This window comes from Dermacentor variabilis, chromosome 5 (genome assembly GCF_050947875.1).
Source record: "Dermacentor variabilis isolate Ectoservices chromosome 5, ASM5094787v1, whole genome shotgun sequence".
Classification (NCBI taxonomy): domain Eukaryota; kingdom Metazoa; phylum Arthropoda; class Arachnida; order Ixodida; family Ixodidae; genus Dermacentor; species Dermacentor variabilis.
Window position 1 is genome coordinate 112,559,381 of NC_134572.1, and position 19,334 is coordinate 112,578,714.

The 19,334-nt window shown below is 43.5% G+C and overlaps 1 protein-coding gene across 2 annotated transcripts in view; it reads right to left on the reverse strand.

Annotated features, from left to right (window-relative positions):
- Positions 1-966: 966 nt before the first annotated feature.
- Positions 967-19,334, reverse strand: part of LOC142583063 (PTB domain-containing engulfment adapter protein 1-like) — a 52,849-nt gene continuing 34,481 nt past the window's right edge. For both annotated transcript variants that reach the window (XM_075693347.1, XM_075693346.1), the window contains 2 exons: positions 15,693-15,868; positions 967-3,791 (listed from right to left, as the gene is read on the reverse strand). In XM_075693347.1, coding sequence (XP_075549462.1) covers positions 3,705-3,791; positions 15,693-15,868 — 263 coding nt within the window. In that variant the 3' untranslated portion in view covers positions 967-3,704. The remainder of the gene's footprint in view (positions 3,792-15,692; positions 15,869-19,334) is intronic.

The following is a 19,334-nucleotide window of genomic DNA, read 5'->3' on the forward strand; positions in this document are numbered from 1 at the left end:
GCCTATGTAATTTCACCCCCTTTTGCCAAATGAAATGTACCCTTGTTTTATTTCCTACCATATGTGTAAATCTGCTTTCTGTCGATTGCAAATATTGTTGAAATCATGTAAACCTGTTTTTATCGCTATTTGTGAGTGTATAATATATGCCCAACCTGTAAAAATCCCGCTGGGATTGACAGTATCTGAAATAAATAAATAAATAATTAGTAAAGATGGAATACATTAATTGCATTATGCAAGAGCCAAGCACTGAAGTTGGCAACCTGTAAGAACTTGTCCGACATACATCCAGGTACATATACGCAGTACTTTGTGTGAACCGATATTGCTGCTGTTCAGTTTCCCTTAACATCATTCCTCTGCAAGTAGCAACATTATCTAATGAACTCTAGCATTTGATGGGAAAACTCTCACCAGGTAGAAAAAGCATGACTGAAAGATTGGGTCACTGTTCATGAAAATAACTTTGATGCTTCTGTTTCCATAAGGAACTTTCCTACTGCTTCCATATGGAATCCTACACATCAAGAAGTTTACGTTTTGATTTGGTCATTGATGTGATCTTTCAATTAGTGATCCTGGAACATGACTGAACTGCAATGACACAAAGGTTCCTCCTTAAACATTTAACTGAGTAGGCTCTATACAAATGTGTATGCCGGACCACTGGTTATTGCACGAGGGTTGCGTGGTATCCACGGATGTAGGAATTTGTGCATGGTACAAATTGTAATAGTATGAAGCGTCCATCTCAAACCTGGACAAGTTGGGGCAATGTTAAATTACCACTGCCATTAAGCAGAATGTTACCTTTTCAAGTTTTGATATTGCCCAAATCTAATGCCATCAAAACTGCATTTAGTAGGAACACAAGGACGCTTGCAGGTGCCATAGACAATATTGTGCATGCAAGAACTATCGGACCCATTCGAGTATTAATCCGATGCGATTTAGAAATTACAGAAAAAAAAAAGAACAGCTTTATTGTCAACAAACAATGTCACATACACATCTTTGAACCAGGATTTTTATGTGGTGCTTTCTTCTGGGTGTAAAATTACATGAAGTCTGCTTACGTTCTTTATGACAACTGTTTGCAACAACTGTCAGTTTAGACGTAAGTGGAGACTTGGGAATTCAGTACAATTCAATGCAAGGCTCTTCTCTTACACTCTGCAAAGTAAGAGAAGTCAAATGAAACCAAATGGTGAAGCACACTGTTAAGCACTGGTGCCAACTTTCAGAAAAGGCAGAATGAGAGCTGAAAGTTGTCATTTCTTTAACATACAACCTTCACTGCACTGTTGCCATCAAATTGCATAGTATGCAGAGAGCAGCAATCATTTAGGGAAAACGCTCGCACATCACCATAAGAAACACCGATAACATGTTTTAATAGATTCCCCAACTCTATCTTGGCATCTATTAAAAAACACTTTATGACTTGGCACATTTCATGTCAGTCAATCCTCGCATTAATTAATCTGCAGATGAATACTGTGACCAGCATATTAGTTTTATAAATAAAATTGGAGTTTACTTTTTGGTTTGTTACTGCTCAAACTGAAAATCTATATGTACCTTGCATAAATATTACCTGCCCATATGGTTTAAAATTTCCCTATTATTCTCTTACACAGACCCATTTGCAGTAATGCCTGTGTGATGTTCTACTTCACAGCGAAACCTCCAAGCATTAACTAAGCTACAGAAAAACTTAACTTGAAGTACTTTCAGACGAGTTGATCATACATTGCCTTAGTTTACTAGAGGTGAAATTTTTCCCCTTAGTGGTCTTACAGGGATCAAACTTGCACTGTCCAAAAACAATTTCATTCTGACTATGCAGCTTTTAACCATCTATTTGTGAAACAAGATGCTTACAATTTCTGAGCTTCACATTTTGTTACTACTGGCATTACACTGCGAAATAGATCACAGCTGACAATATATCATGCCATGTTTCAGATGGCCAAAAATGTCAAAAGAGGACAAGTATTTTTAAAATATGACTACTTGCTTTATATTCTTACTACTATCAGATAGTTTACTGTAGCCCTTGTGCCTCTACGTAGAGGCAAAAAATCAGCAAAAGAAAATACTTAACAAAAAACATTATTATGGCTGTGCCAGTGCAGTGCATGATCTCTGCTGATGTGTGCTATTTTGTCTAAATTTGTCCTGTATCATGCAAGTGTTGAGAAGTAGCTATGCTAAATGAAACATCAGATGTGTTTCAAGATACCACGTCCTGTGAGATTTGATCACTAAAGACGCAAGAATAACCTTCTGCCCCACCTTCAAATTTTAGCGCTGTCAAAATAAATATGCAAGTCACAGTATTTAGCTAAGAAAGAGCAGAAACCCAGGTGGAAGTCTCAAGTGTAGTCAGTCAGTAGGAAGCCTTCAAAACAGCTGACCTAAAGTTAGCACACACTATTGGCCCAGTGTACAGAAGGCCCAAGCCAGGCCAGTTCTGCATGTATGCAATGACATAGCTGCTTGCATACACAAAGGTTTCTTTAACATTTGCAAGTCACTTGTGTCTGCTATTCCTCAAGCTATCCACTGCCAACCATTTAGTTATACATATAGAAGTTCATGGTCAAAGCATGCAGAAATCAGCTGTTCCGACACACAATGCTCTTGTGATAGAAATGATGAGATGAGTAGGCAGGACTTAATACAACATATCAGCATTATTGCTATTAACAGGTTACAGACCCCTTCACAATGGCATATATGCAGCTACGTCCCCCCCCCCCCCTTGAGTCTTTTTGGAGATTTATATCCATTCTGGTAGGAAGTTATTAGAAGACCTAGCTACATTCAGTTCAGGCATGACATCTGTTAAGACATTTCAAAATTGATGAAAGAGTGGTGGCATGTACAGTGGTGGTAAACCCTAACAGACGTATACCTAGATATGTCAACTGTCTAAACCTTGTTTGAGAGGAAGTAAAGAAAGCGATGCAAAATGTAAAAGCAAGAATGGAAGAGGAAAGGAATCACAGCTCTAATGCCTGGCTCTGTTCACGCGGTGGAACCAGTGTTGGACAAGGCCAACAAAGCTAAAATACTTACCTATATTCAGAGTTGGTTAGACATCCAACTACCTAGCCTCTATCGCAGCACACTCAAACATCCAGAACAAGTGAAAAATAAAACACCTTCACGTATAAAGATTGGCAGGTGTCTGGGAAAAAAAGAAAGCAACGGCTTCTGTCTTATGAGACTAGCCTTTTCATATAGTAACAAAAACCACATGTGCACCTATACAATGTCTCCTTAGTGACCTTTAACACAAGTGCAAAAGTAGTAATAAAGCACCAAACATAGTTGACAATTCCTTGACGAAAAAAAAGTGGTTTGGTTCTGCCGAAACCAAGTTCTCTGGAATTGTGGAATGAAAATGTGTCGTAAAGCATCAGCATGTGCGAACATGCAGAGATTATGTGGGCCTCTTAGAACAAACATGTCTAAAACAAACAAAAGCACACTTCGGCAGATATGCTTGGTCCACTCTCCGAACACAGGGCTTCCTTTCACCATGTCATGCTCTACTAGTACAAGAAACGACAAAATTACATGGAAAAAGAAAACCCCTTGAACTCAATATTCAGCTTAAAACAGCTCTAATAAAAAAGAAAGAAGAGTGGGGGCACTATAACATTGCTGACTCAATTTTCACACTCATCAATTCAGGCAAGTGGCTTGCTTCCCAATGGGTCCAATTGCTCAAGAAGAAAATCATCCTTTCCAAAGGAGAGTCCTCGGCTGAAACCATCCTGAAATGAGAGACAACTGTGATAAAGATGACCTGCAAAAACAAGCAGCTCAGAGATGTGCTGAAATTATGCCTACAGATGCTCCATAAAAGTGCAGCTGAACACAGGTGAAATTCCACTGACATGTTTAAGATATATTGAATAATGAAGAAAGCAAGACAGATGCACTATTCATAATAATGCAAGCTCCAAAGGACTTGCTATAAAATTCTGAATAATGTTGCCAACCGATAATTTGAACATGATTATTCAGACAGCTTCATGGCACAGCAACTGACCACATAGACCAAATTACCTATATTTCAGGCACCTCACAGAACACAGATAATTCGGACTCCAAGTGGACAAGTGCATAACAATTTGACCACTCAGGTGAGCAGAAACGTCGATTTCATAAGCTGTCAGCATGGTCATCAGCCATGTTGCCCCATCACTTCTTCAAAACCGAAACTAGTGAAACCTAGGAAACCCAGTACTCATTGAAAGTGTCCAGAGTGCAGGATAAGCCAGGCCAAGCTGCTAGGCTGTAAAGTTCACTTCTGCAGTCATTGCTGCATGGAGGAATGCATTATGGTTTGCTGTGTGCCTTCCATGTCTCCACTATGTTCATTTTTCTGTTATGCCCATGTCTTGGGAGACTTCTTCAGGCAGCTTTGCAAACTCCATTTTCGGCGTCTGCACCAGCAAGAGCGACAATTATGCGAGGTAAGCTCTGTACAAATCACTGCTGTGAAGAGACCCGCGATCATTTAGCTATTGCAGCAAGGTCTACTTCTGTCATGTTGCTAGGGGTATGAAGACAAATATTTGGTACATGCATTGACTGTACTTTCATCGATCGACAGCAACAGTGAGAGGCCAACCCCATTGCAGGCCACCGTATGCACATGCAGGGAAGTGTAGTACAGGTAATTCGATAATGGGAAAACAGGATGATTGGACAAGTGTTGTCACCCTTGAAAGTGTTGCCCCTTGAATATACCATGCAAAAGTATGGCAATGTATTATGCATATATCGAACTGCCGTTTACCGCCACATTTGATACTATATTGAACACTGTGCTATGCACCCGCAAGTGCGCTACTCCTAATGGGGCAGTGACCACTTACGGGTATTTAGACACTGGTAGAGACCGCTTATGGGTAATTCAGACTTGTTAGGCACAGCAGAAAAGTCTGAATAATCAGGAGTCTGAAGTACCACTTTTGGCAGAAAAGGAGTTGTATTCTCGCATGATGACTTGCGGGAATACCTTCAATTTCACATGATTTTGCGTGAATAGAGCGTGCATTTGGCACTGTGCCAAGCACGCTGTCATCCACTGACGAGTCTGATGCAGCAAAACTGATAGCAGTATCTTCAGTAGTGATCATTTAGAATACTAAGACTTGTACTTGTTTATCTTTATCGGGTGACCAGTTTCACTGCCTAACAAATGTTATCGCACAGCACAGGACGCGTGCCTGCATGTATTGGAAGTTTCCCGAATGTTATCGATGGTTCTAACCACTGTAACCTTGTGTAATCTGATTACATGTATGTGCGACGCAAATAGCGTAGAACTTTCTGGAAGACACGCGGGCACCAGCGATTACTCTGGAAACTTCAATGACTGATGTATAATAGCCGACACGCTTGACCCGCTGATCAGATTTTTGCCGATCGCCAACCGTATTCGCCGCTATGCTATCGTTGTGCTTTGAGTGTAGCCTGTTCTTGAAGACACAGGTTTGCCCAATAAAACACTAGTTTTGCCATTCACAGTATTGCTGCTTTCTTCACTGTCACGACTACGTGACAATACAGTCTACGCTCATTACAAGAGACCCGCGTACAATAGACTTTCGGATATAAAGGACCATATTTCAGCCTTAGTTTGTTCTACCCATTTTACTAATGCAATGAAGTTCTTTTAATGGACCGCACTACAAAGGACTATCGGCTACAGCGAAAGAAATAAGCAGCAATTTTTTTCAAAATTGGGCGTATAAAACATACTTTTGCCGTGCCGACACTGGCTGATAACAGACTTGCGAGAGTGAGCCGACAAGTGCGGCTCAATATTCCGCGCGCGAGGGAGGTTCTACTCCAGTGGCTGCTGCCTACGGTGCACGGCCGACGTATCTTGAAAGTGATCTGTGATGTGAACAAAGCACAGTCGACAACAGATTTTTTGGACACCTAATTTTTCAGACATGCTTGATTTTTCGGACTTTTTCCCGGCCCCAGGACATACCTCAAAGTCAATGTATTACGTAGCTCAAAATTTCGGACACTCTAAAGAGGGCTGTTCGATTTTTCAGACTTTCCAAGCGTCAGCCGGGCCAACTGCTGCGCAGTCTGAGCTGTGTTGCCGCCATCTTGTTTGTTTACATTTTCCTCCTGTAGCCTCTAAACCAGTGCCGGTCTTGCATGGCGGTTCCTCAGCTACTCGGACGTTGAATTGAGGCTATATGCTAGCAGCTTCCGCTTCCGCAACAGCGTCACTGCCGTAACGGAATGCTTTTTTTTCCCTTTCTTCCTTCAACTGCCTGTTTGTGTTTGCCGTGCGTTGACGAGCTTAGCGAGTAGGCCTAGTCGTGGTCATGCTGCGGAGAAGCGAAAACCATGTTCTGTCGCTACTGTGGCTCGCATTTGAATCTGCTTCAGTGCTTCAAGACGCTGTTTCCGGAACTTTTATTTTTGCGTGCAACATGGCAGCGAGCAGGCACTCAACGAAGTCGGTGTGACAACTTCCCGACAACTGCGCTGTGTGTGCTGCTTAGCCAAGTGTGCCGATTCACAATGGAGAAGAAATCTATGTTGTCGTCGACCTCGAGAGTTCCGATGAACCGAGGCAAGTATACCACAATGTCGATGGCAAAGAAAGCGGCAATCAAGCTCGTCGAAGGTGGCCGATCACAGGCAGATGTCGCACAAGAGTGAAATTTCCAAACAGACTATTGGACTACATGAAAAACAAGCAAAAGATTTTGGAGGCGGCAGAAAAGTCTACTGGGTGTCGTCAGAAAAATACAAGCCAAGGCACCTATCCAAAGCTCAAGGAGGCCCTCCTTGTATTGCTGAAGTCAACAGTGGCCAGCAAGGTTCCAGTCTCCGGTGCCCTTCTCAAACAGAAAGCCGAGACGATGGTGCTTCAGATGAACATTGAAGGATTTAAGGTCAGCGACAGCTGGCTAAGAAACTTCAAAAAGCGTGATGATCTCAGTATTAAGAAACTGTGCGGCGAAAGTGCAGCTGTTGACCTGAGCGTCGTTGCGGACTACCGCTGTGAAAAGCTGCAGTCGCTCTTACGGGAGTACTCGCTGGACGACATATTAAATTGCAACGAGACTTATGCTTATGCCAGAGAAGACTCTTGCATTTGCTGGTGACAGTTGCCATGGTGGAAAACACAGTAAGGGACGAGTTACTGTTCTGGTCGGCAGCAATATGTCGGGGACAGAAAAACTGCCGATGCTCGCCATCGGCAGTCGAAAGCTCCGAGGTGATTTAAAGGCGTACAGTCCCTGCCTGCCTTGTACGAGGCGAACAAGAACGCATGGATAACACAGCAGTTTTTTGAAAGCTATGTGAGAAAACTAGATCATAAATTTGATCTCGAAGGCTGCAAAGTTTTGTTGTTCGTCGACAACTGCACTGCAAACGGGCACATAAACAACTGAAGTCTGAGCGAGTCGAGTTCTTGCCACTGAACATGACAAGTATCCTACAGCCGATGGACCAAGGCGTGATACGCAACCTGAAGGTGAACTATCGGTCATGCTTGCTTTCGTGTGTGGTGTTGTGCCTCGACAGTGGAAAAGCCTACTCTGTCGATTTACTTGGAGCACTTAGCATGCTCGCTGACGCGTGGAAGTTGGTGGCACCCACAACCCTGCGCAACTGCTTCCGCCACGTGGGATTTGTGTTGAATGGCAACTCGGCTGTCTTGGACGAGGATAGTGTCGTCAAGCAACTGTCTGGCAGTGAGCACCTCATCGATGACCTTCGCACTGCAGGTGTCAAAATTCCCCCGACCGTCTCGTTTTCGGAGTTCACGGATGTGGGCAGCAAGTTGGAACTGTGCGCCGGGCTCACGGATGAAGAAATCATTTGCCAAGTACTTGCAGAGTCCGAGAACGACGACTCTCCTGCAGCAGTGCAGCCGACGCAAGCTGAGCTGATGCAGGCGGTCGCAACTCTCATCAGCTTACGGCGATACGACGACTCTCGCTGAAATTTAGGCGGACCTGCTTGCACGCAAGCGAAGCATGGTTCAGAAGACCATTAATCACTTTTTCCAGCCTCTAACTCAATAGTAAGCAATAAATTGAGTTTATTGGGGGCACATTTGTTTTTTCGGACATTTTTGTGGTCCCCTGAGGGTCCGAAAAATTGGTCGTCGACTGTATGTGCCCGTGCGAGCCTCATCTTCAAAGCGATCTCCATCTTGGGATGGATGGATGGCTCTGATGGTAGGCTACTGTGGTTGCGGTTTTGGATTTGTATCCGACTGCACCACCATAGCAATTTTCAGACGAGTTTTCACGGACAAAAAATAAATGCGTGCATTAGAGCCGGGTAAAGAGTACTGTAATAATTCATATTGAACTACTGTTCTTGCTTGAAAGCCTTCATAAGACCGGCCAAAAATAATTGTTTGCAATGAGAGAGGATTAGTTTGATGCATTCACTGTACCCTAAGCACAGCCAAGACAGGCATTGTTGCTATTAGCCAATACTGTGGTCACCAATGGGGCCAGGCGTGTGCATGACGACCAGCCAAGTTTGAATTATCTGGTGAACGCTAATTTCAGGACCAAAATACTATAGAAATGTATGCACACCGGCCAGGATGTTCGGTTGCAATCAAATTAACCTAACAAGCAAGTAAACCAAAGTCTAGTTAGTGGAAGTCTCCTGTATTGGTGTATTTGTATGTTACATGTTTATGATTTACTGCCTATGTAAGTAATTTTTGTACTCGCCCCTGCAATGTGTAATATTAAGAAGGTAGAACAGTTAAACCTCGATATAACAGGGTCGGTGAATAAAGTATTTACTTGAATATAGGCTGACCCCGATTCTAAGCCGACCCCCTAAAGTCCGAAAAAAATAAAATATATATATATATATATATATATATAACATCGAATGTAGGCCGAACAAAAAAAGAGAGTACAGCGTTCACAAAATGCAAACAGCATTTATTGAATCTGAACTTGCAGAGCTCATTCAACGTCGTCATCGCTGCTAGACTCGTCACTGTGTTCCTTGTCACTGTCACCTTCAAACAGTGCACTATCTTCGGCAGCATCAAGCGCATTAGATATGCTGCACTTTTTAAAGGCGCGCACGATCAAAGTACCTGGGGGATGTCGTCCCACGCTGCAGCTACCCAGCACACCAGCTGCGATAGCTAAGCACGTTTGATGCGGCCTGTTGCCGTTAGCATGTGGTCTTTGTCAGTCAACCAGTCCGTGTAATATTTCCACAGACGATCCTTGAAATGTTTGTTGATGCAGACATGAAGTGGCTGAAACTGGCCCGTGATGCTGCCCGGTATGACAGCGAGATCCGTGTTCGCTTGGGCGAGCGCAGCCTTCATGTTGTCGGTCAAGTTCCCACGGTAAGAGTCGACGACAAGGAGCGAGTTCTTTGTGAAAAGGGCTCCAGGACGCCGTCGCCACACAATCTTAACCCGCTCTTCCACCATCGCACTCGTCATCTACCCATTCTCATTTGCCTGCACAATGACATTTCTTGGGAAAGTTTCTTTAGCAGGCAGTGTCTTCGTTTTAAATATCATATAAGGAGGGAGTTTATGTCCATCAGCTGTGCAGCATAGCATCACAGTTACGTGATGCTTCTCGTAGCCCACAGAGCACACCTTCACCTCCTTGGCACCCTTTTCATTCACGGTGTACGCCACTGGCATATTAAAATACACAGCCGTCTGGTTGGCGTTGCCGATTTGCCCAAGGTTGTAGCCTGCTGCTTTTCTCTTTCGCAGCACAGAGCGCTGAAAAGCTATCAGCTTTTCTTCGAAATCGCTTGGCAGCTTCTGGGTGATTGAAGTGTGATGCCGGAGGCTGAAGCCGAAGCGCTTCATGAATTTCTGGAGCCAGCCCCGGCTGGCTTTGAAATCCTCTGGCGTTCGAAAGTTCTATAGCTTTCGCTTGGAGCACTTCTGTTGTCACTGGAAGGGCAGCTGCTCTCTGTATCCGAACAAAGTCGGCCAAAACTGTCTCCACTTCGTAGTGACGGCTTTTCTTTGGTCCGCTAAATGCCATCCTCGTTGCGGCGCATGCAAAAAGCTGCTGTCGTCTCCTCCAACGACGGACGTTTTTCTCATCGACGCCGAAGTCCCGCCCGGCTTGAAGGTTCGACGATGCCTCTGTGGCTATCACAACTTTTCACTTGAAAGCGGCACTGTAGTGGCATCTCCTGCTTGGTGCCATCGCGATAACACCACGCTGCACACCGATACGGCCGACACGACACACGTCAAAATGGTGACCTCGCTTGTGTACGGCTGGCTACTGGCACGGCTAGTAGCGGCTGTGATACTGACTTTTCTAGATGGCACTAGCTATGCACCATATTTAGCAGTTTCAATGAAAAACTGGCGCATTTTTTAAAAATCCTCGAATCTAAGCCGACCCTAGAGTTTTGAATATGATTATGTGAAAAAACTATCGGCCAAGATTCGAATAAATACGGTAAGCAATTTGCTTCGTTATATCGAAATTTCGTTATATTGAGATACTATCATTTATGTAAATAGTCATTGATGGCATTTTCTGCACTGAAGGAGACGCAAAATTTCCTGAATTATCGAGCGATCGGAAAAAGCAAATTTAAGTGAGAAATAAGAATTGCTGTTGAATTTGAGTCTGCACTGAAGGACGGTTTCATGCCATGTCGACGATATTTTCACATCAGCGGTACCATCCAATCTGCCCTCATGACTGAGTGTCGCCCTCAGTGGGACGCCATCACGAAAAGCGCCGGCAGCAGGGAGCGAATGCTTCATCCCCCTCTCGCTTCGTCTCTGAAATGAGATTTCCAAACTCCTCTACTATAAACACGCATGAATACCGCACGATGCCATGCGATCCAAGATCATGCAGTCTTCGCACACGTAGCAGTTTACATCTAAAGTAGGGTGCACAGGCTGCGCATGTGCTTAGCCCCTCCGGTATAGCCACGTGCAGCCACGGTCACACTGGAAGAGAAGACTCACGCCAAAATCACTGAACTGATAGTTAAACCTCGATATAATGAAGTCTGTAAAATTGGCAAGCAAAGCTCGCAAAGCTGCCCTGTGCACTTCATCGTGGCTGATAGCATCACCACAATGGGAAGACACTATCAGTCATCTTCGCTTGCCTACCCTTCACACCCGCTGCAAATTACCTTCAAGGGAGGTCGCGCAACAGATTATTGAAGCATTTCATATTTACTGCCTTAGGATGACTAAGCCAATCGTCCATTGCACTAACAAATGAAGAAATTGTATCTTTTGGATTAATGTGGCCCTTGATCTTGATGGCATGCGACTGAGCGCATTTTATGCCTTACTAGTCAGTGTTCTGCCATGTTTGTTTTCTGTCTGCCAGGTGGCGCATATGAGAAGCTTTATACCGTATTTACTCGCATAATGATCGCACTCGCGCAATGATCGCGCCCCCAAATTTTGTCGTCAAAATTCGATTTTTTAATATTTCCTGTGTAATGATCACACCCCGAACTTGCCGCAGCGATATGTTGTGTGCCAAGTCTAGCTAATAATGGTCGCGCTTACCATCTGTGGAATGCTATGCGAACGACTCAAGGCAAACCAAGCGGTCTGCATGCGCCAAACATTCATAAGTAGATGCCTCATTTCCATTACTTTCATCACTTTCCGCACTTCCACGACTAAAGAAAAGCTGCAACCAAACTAGCCTTTATTATGTGTAGGCTTTATAATGGTTGTGGCCAACAACAACAAAAAAGGCGCCTTTCGATTCTTCTCATCTGCACTCTTGGGCATGCAACAAATCGCGAGCGGCAATGATAGTAGCCATCAACGATAGTAGCCACGTTTACACTGATACGTTAAAAGTGTACTGTATTCATACGCCGACGCTTGTAACACAGCTAAGATATTCACCCACCCTTAGCGAAAACGTGCCGTATTAGGATAGTAGTGAAGACAGATGCCGCAGTTTCCGCAGCATGCCGGCCATGTGTTTCTATGTCACTGGCAGCTAAGTGCGCCCATCTGTTTCTGTCCCCTCAAAGCGGACATGGCTACGTTATTGCCGCAAGCTCGCCAATATTAACAATATTATTCATTACTGATACGAAAGAAACTGTTTCAATGCACGTAATGTATTCACAAGAAGAAAAAAAAATTGCATTCAGTGCCTTCGGCTTGCACCACCGGCGGCCATTTTTGTTTTGGTGTCCTGCAGCAAACGCGGGATGAAAAAATTTTTTTCCTTTTCGCGGGAAATTTAACCCGTGTAATGATCGCACCCGATTTTGCATCAATTTTTCTGACAATAAAGTGCGATGATTATGCGAGTAAATATGGTATATGATCTTTCCAATAAACTGGCGAGAGTCTGTGCACTGTCTTATTTCTTCTCTTTCTGTTCATCTTTCGCACTTGATAAAAGTTACATAATGACTATTGACCTCGTGTGCATTTCCCACGTTTAACATCGTGCAACCAACACTTTCATGTCACAAACTCCATGCATCTCATTGTTATGCAGCGTTCCCAACACAAAACTATAGGATGCAAGAAGATTGACGGTTATTGTGTGGAAAGGTTACATCTTATTAACAGCATACAATTTATACAGAAACTGAACACCCTCTAGGGTGTGATTTCATAGACAATAATCCTGTCCAACACTGAGCATTTCCTCTATTTAATGTCACGTGCCAGTCATTTTCCTGTCAGGAACACCACAGTACATTCAAATGCACATGGCATTTCTGACAATGTTGCCGGTGCACAGCAGTGAAATGCACAGAAGGCTGCAGACTGTCGCGTGACAAAATTAGACTAAAATGTGTACAATTATTAAAAATCTAGGCGACAGTCATGTTATACAGTCGCGTTATGCAGCAAACAAACTATGAATACAGCTTTTGATATAATTTCCTAAGAAAAAAGAAAGAAAAGATGCTAGTTAGAATTGGTTAAGTGCCGTAACCAGTAACTGGCAGATACTGGTGTTCCTTGAAGGCTTCCTAAGGCAGGCAGAAAATAGGCACTTTCAATGGGACATAACGTGAGTTCCAACATGTCCACTGTTTCATAAGCTCTGCTGAGAAGTGCTGTCACTAAACGCGTCACTATTGAGGCACCATAGGGGTCAGGCATGTGCATGCCAACTGGTTAAGTTTAAGTTATCTGGTGAAGGCCAAGTTTAGGATAGAAATAACAAGTTTGGGCCCATAGAAAGGCATGGGCGCCGTTCTGGCCTTTCGGTCGAGATCGAACTAAAGGAAAGAAAAAGAAACATCAGTGGGTGACATTACCCGTGTAAGTGAACTTATGAACAGCTTAGTCAAAACAGTGTAATGAAAATTACAGCGAATATTTAGAGCAATAATGTAAGTCAGGGTGATGAATAATATAGAACAATTTTTGTAAGAGTGACTAACCTTCGCACTTTCAAGTGACTATTGTTAATCAGAAAAACTATTCTGAATTAACACCAAATTTTAGCATTCCTGCACCTAGTATAGTATTAGGAAGGCCCATGCTATGCTACTGTTTGGCTACATTTCTCTTTCAGTAGTTCTAATCTTAAATATGTACGTAATTGGCACCATTAGAATTCAAATTCCACATTTCATTCAAAATTTCTATTTTTTATTTAAAAGAAATGCAAAAACTAACCATTTTAGTCACAGTAGCATTGTGCATAAAATTTCACCACAGAAAATGTCCTACAGATAAGTGTGCTTTGTTTATCACAAAAACAAAATTTTTTATGTTCCATATGAAGTCCAAAGGCTATAACACCGTCGCCACACATCGTATGAGCAAGTGAAAGCACACGAGGGAAGCTGACGATTGCGGCTCAATCTGGCATGCATGAAGGAAGTGGAAAGCAAATGCTGTCTTCTGTCATGTGAAAGGCCATGGAGGGATGGGAGGGAGGGCGGCATTGTGCTCCGGCAGCAACTGCACATTTCGTAACTGGGTGCAAGGGGAACTGAAGACTGGCTCAATCTTTCGCACCATATATAAAGCAAAGCAGGTAGGCAGCGCGAGTGTGGGAGGGAGGAGGGCGGGGAGGGGCTTGGAATATGCCAACAAGTATCAAATCTCACATGCGCTGTATCTTGAAAAAGCTCTACAGATGGCTCATACCTTTGTGCACACTGTTTTCTCGATGCTCTTGCATTGAAGCGATAGACTGCACGAAGGTCACTTTGCTCGCTGCTGCTGCTACACTTGCTGACAGCAGCATTTTGACAGCAAGTGTCTGTGCTCATTAAGTGTGATGTGTTCATGTTTGCTTGCGCATGCCGACACCATGCTTGTTAATTCAGTTAGTAATTGAATGTTTCCAAGTTTATACGAAACTACTATCGTTACTTAGTTTAGCAGTCTACTAATTTGCCATCGCAATCGATTCTTCGCCTTTTGGATGAAACAGACTCTTTCCTGCTAGGCGTTAATTTTCAACATGCTCCGAAGTTTTGAGATCATCAAAGTAGAAAGCAAAAATGGACACCTCTGGAAGCGGCTCACACACTTCGAAAGATCGCAGTTCTCACAATTCGGCTGTCTCTCATTTTATCGATGGATCGAGCAGCAGTGAGTATGTGGATGCTGCCTTTTCGTCAGACTGACTCAGAGCGATGATGACGCAGACCAGTCCAGAAGATCAGCGGCCGCAGCCCGGAACACCCAACTGCAGTGCTTGCAGTTAAATTTTTGCAGTGGAATGAATGCCTGTTCAATGAAAAATTTTGATTCTTTCGGAGATAGTGCCTATTAGACGGTAATGCATATTGTATGTCAATTTTTTTATTCTTTTCTTAGTTACAAGGATGTCTTTACAAACTATGTTGAATTTTATCCCAGAATTCTGATTCTGGCAATTTATATATTTTTTATGACATACATCTCGTTAACAAAACTTATGCATGAAAACTGCATTCATCCTTGTGAAAGGCTTCGAAGTGCGGAACGTAAGGCAAGGGTTGCATGTTGCATAATGCCGGTTCCCAAAAGTCAGCTTCGCGGCAATACAATGTTACTCATGCATACCCAATGTACTGCGGTGAAGCATACTAAGAAAGGAAAGGGGCCAATGTCACAGCACACAGTATGTATTCTTTAAATATGCACGCATGCATCTGCTGTCTTGTCACAGTATGCACACCAATAGACCTGTTAAGTGTGCTGGCAGGCCTTCAGAGCTACTTCGGACGTGCCTGTGGCGATTTGAGCCCTTGGGAGCAGTAACAAGCATGCATTCATTATTCTTGACTACCCCATTTTACGGATGTCTTTGCCACACCTAGGGAGTCCAAAAAGTTGGGTGTTGTCTGTACTTCAATATGCCAACTGTGCCCAATTAAACAAAAAATTAAAGCAAGAGTACCATAACTTTCATCCCTGCAGGCATAGTGTAGACATAGAAAGCTATTCAATATTTGATTTGCTTCTGGAACTATTTGTCTTCAGTTTGGTTTCGGAAATTACTTTGGTACAGTCCCTAATACACACATTCGGCACTGAAACTTGGGAAGCCCCTATTTGCAAAGTGGGACAATGCAGAAAAGTGAACCTATTAGCAGCACACACAAGGCACTGCCAACTTGTAAGAGACCAATTCACACTTTCTGCAGTTGCTGGACAACTGCATCGGTGCCTAGAAAGCAGCAACACACACCTTCATTTCATTAAGCCTGCGGTCAATTATGCCAATTGCGTTCTCCAGTTCCTGCGCTCCAAGGTTGTTTGAGAAGTCACCCATGCCGAAGGGATCTTCCTCTTTCGTCGGCGAAAATGGCTCTGCGCCAAACAGGTCCTTCGCTGCTGCAATGCTGGACGGTGTGTCTGATGTACCTGCATACACCACCAAGAGACCGGCTGTGATGAATATTGCTTGCGAAAGATAAAGTTGCTGTTGTAATGGTGAAAAAAAAATGATATGGCTCTATTACACTGCTGCAATGTGCAGGTCTCTTTCCCATGCTCAGGATGTCATCTAACAGTAGAGTTGCACAGCTGGTTGGTTTGTAGAGTGTAAATGCCAAAAAACACAGTCGCCGGTTTGCGGTAAACACGAGAGAAATGCGTTAACATTACATTGCACATCTTTATGGTCCCAGAGCCATGATCTAAACCGCATTCACCATATAGCAAAGTGTTCAGCAGCTCACTTGACACACATCCTGCCTCTTCGAGGAGAGACACTTCAGACTTTTTTCCACTTCAACGCTCCTAATGCTAATGCGTTAAAACAATGTAACTATGCTACTTCAATCTCATACATTTTTTCTGAAATAGCCCAACAACTGCACCTGTGCTAAGAAAGTAGCAACAAACGGCTTTATTTCATTGAGCATGTCGGTCAATTATGCCAATTGCATTTTCTCTCTTAAACCAATGTACAACACCGACAGGAGTGTCAGACTCAGTGTTTTGCCCAATTTTTTAGACATGATCCATGTGCATGATGTCAGAAAAACGGCAGCTAAGAAGAAAGATTGTGCCATTCACATTGTTTCCTGTGCTCTTGCTTTCATTTGCTAGACAGCTTTTAAGGCTTTCTGACAGTTGCACAGCCACTGCGAATAGATCTCCATTGACTAGGCACATAACTAAGTTCGGTTGCCAACAGAGAAGCAGCATTGGTTAGGTCTAAAAGCAAAGGCAGCGTGGCCATGACAAAAATTAGCCACTGGCCCACATGTTGGTAGTTGGCACGCCATTGTAAAAAAGTTTGCCGCTCATCACATGGCTCAACAGTGATCGGGGAGGGGAGGCCTGAGGTCTCACGCGTGACTGAGGGCCGTAGAAGCAGTATTCGGGCCAGTAGATGACAAGCTGACAAACGAGTTCATCTATCCACTTACTGGACAAAATGGGTTGAATCTGCCTGACACTGTACAGTCTAGGCCTCTGAAGCATCGAGCATCACAAGACTTCTAGTAGAAAATCACAACAAAGAGCAAAAGTTAACTAATTTTCTGTAATACAGGTATAAAAAGAAGATGAACTTGTGTTTTTGCATGAGAGATCTAAGAAGGCACTTTTAATACAAACTGATTCCAAAGATGAATCTGTTTATCTTAGTAAAAAACCCTTAAGATTTGCTTCTAGCTGTTGTGTCAAACTCTTACGCAAATCGCCCAACTATTCAAATTCAAACTACTACTCAGTTCAAAATTATTTGACACTCACTATTTGCTTTAAGCTTGGTTTGAATGAAAATTATGCATGCATTGTTTTGCCTTTTGATGGGTCTGTTCTTCACCTTCACTACTAAGTGACCATTCTGATATTTACACAAGCTTAAAGGGACACTAAAAGCAACTATTAAGTCAATGTGCACTGTTAAAATACCATTCCAGAAACCTCACAGCATGTGTTTCATGCAAAGAAATGACTGCATTTAAGAGAAAATTGAGTCTGAAGGGTCTGAATATCTTAAGCTCATCAAATTGCCCACCCCTGAGCAGGAGGAGTGGCGACGTTGCAAACACCATCCCCGCCCTTTAGAGCCATCAGAGTAAAATGTTGCCCGACAGACGGCGGTACGGTATTGCTCAAAGTGGAAATGCGCGGCCATGGAGAAATGGAGTCAAGATGGAGCGTTGGATTTGCCACTGCAGCTGCCCTTGGTCAAGTGGCGTGGACAGTTCGGACATCTCGCAATATCACATGAACGTGGAAATCTCTGCTACGTGCAGTTTGTAGGATTTGAGCAAGCCAGCAAAACCAGCATAGCACTACGTGATAACAGAACTACTGAAACACAAAGGCGAGGGCAGCACAGGGTCCAGCGAAAATGAAACCTTTCTATCGCCTGCATCATTGTCAAGAGTAACATCAATGAGTTCCTTCTAAACATAGAGTAGAACTGGACAAGTAGCATTTTCTTCCATCTTATAATGCAATGCAATTATATTTCTATTATAAGAGGTTGAGTACTGGCGAAAGAAATAAAATGAGGAGTGCCTTTGTCATTGGGCTAGTACTTGAATGTCCCGGGTGAGTTGCAAATTGTGTCCTACATTTACTTAAATTTCTCTATTACTAAAACTGTTCGTGATAATATTGATGCCTTAGGCATTCTTGAGCACTAATCTATCAGTTTAGCTTGACTTAATATTTGCGTTTAGTGTCCCTTCAACACCTTCCCATCAGTTTTAATGCATGCATCACTCTCCACTGCCGGGTGTACTCTACACGAGTCTAGCCTGCATCTCATGCAAGAATGATCGCATGGCCTCTTTGAACACAGAAATTCTCACCAAACTTGCATGCTCTGAGCAACAAGACCATTAAGCAAACAAAATGCCTTCAGCAGCACTAAACTGCAGCAAAACACAGCTAACATGAATTTCACGGGACCAAAAAAAGAAAGTCAGTGAACCGAAAATAGCATTATTGACAGTAGCAATAAAATACTGAGCAAGTGCTTACTATTTCAACAAGCTTTCATTTACTGAATGAATCAGCAAATCCCATTTCTATATTGCACAAAATCAGTGTGGACGCTGCCATTTTCGCCATCTCGTAACTGATAAGCACTTGTAGAGGCGAAGGCCTCGTGGCTATCTTCACAGTGCAATGCACACCTTTATCCGAGATATGCCTTTAACTACTGTGTGCACATCCCGATTATTTTTTTCACCAGTGAGCCGGTTGTCAACAGATTACCCCTCCATGGCAATGTAGCCAGCACTCTTCATCCTTGACAGCTTCCGTCGTGTGTGACATTGTACGCACAACCATGGCACCGAGTCAAAATGAAACTACCGCATTTACTCTCATAATGAATGCACTTCTTTTTCCAAAAAAATGTGCGCAAAGTTGGGAGGTGCATTCATTGTGTGGGGTAAAATTTTGAGCTTTTCTTTTTCCGCAGCCACCTCTAAAAAGTCAGTTTCAAAATGTGAACCATCAATTGCGATAGCAAATGTGTAGACAGCTACACGAAGTAAGGATCGTAGTTTTAGCAGCCGTATAAACTTGCAAACAGCTTCAAAGCAAACTGAGTGGCAAGAATGCAGCAGGCACAAAGGTATGAGCCGCCATCGACTCAGCCCCCGATGTAGATCGTTTTCAAGATGGGGCGCGCCGCGGCCGTACTGTTGCTGCCAAAGAAAATGCTGCACCACTCCTTCCCTCCCCTGTCCCGGCGCCAGACACAGACGGAAGACTGTTTCCTTCCCGCTTTCCTCCCTTGTACACAGGAGATTAAGCCGCGGTCGTCGACGCCCCTTGGCGTGGTTGTGCAATACACAGTTACTGCCAGAGTACAATGCTCGATGTGCGGCCAAATACGCATGCCTGCTGAGAC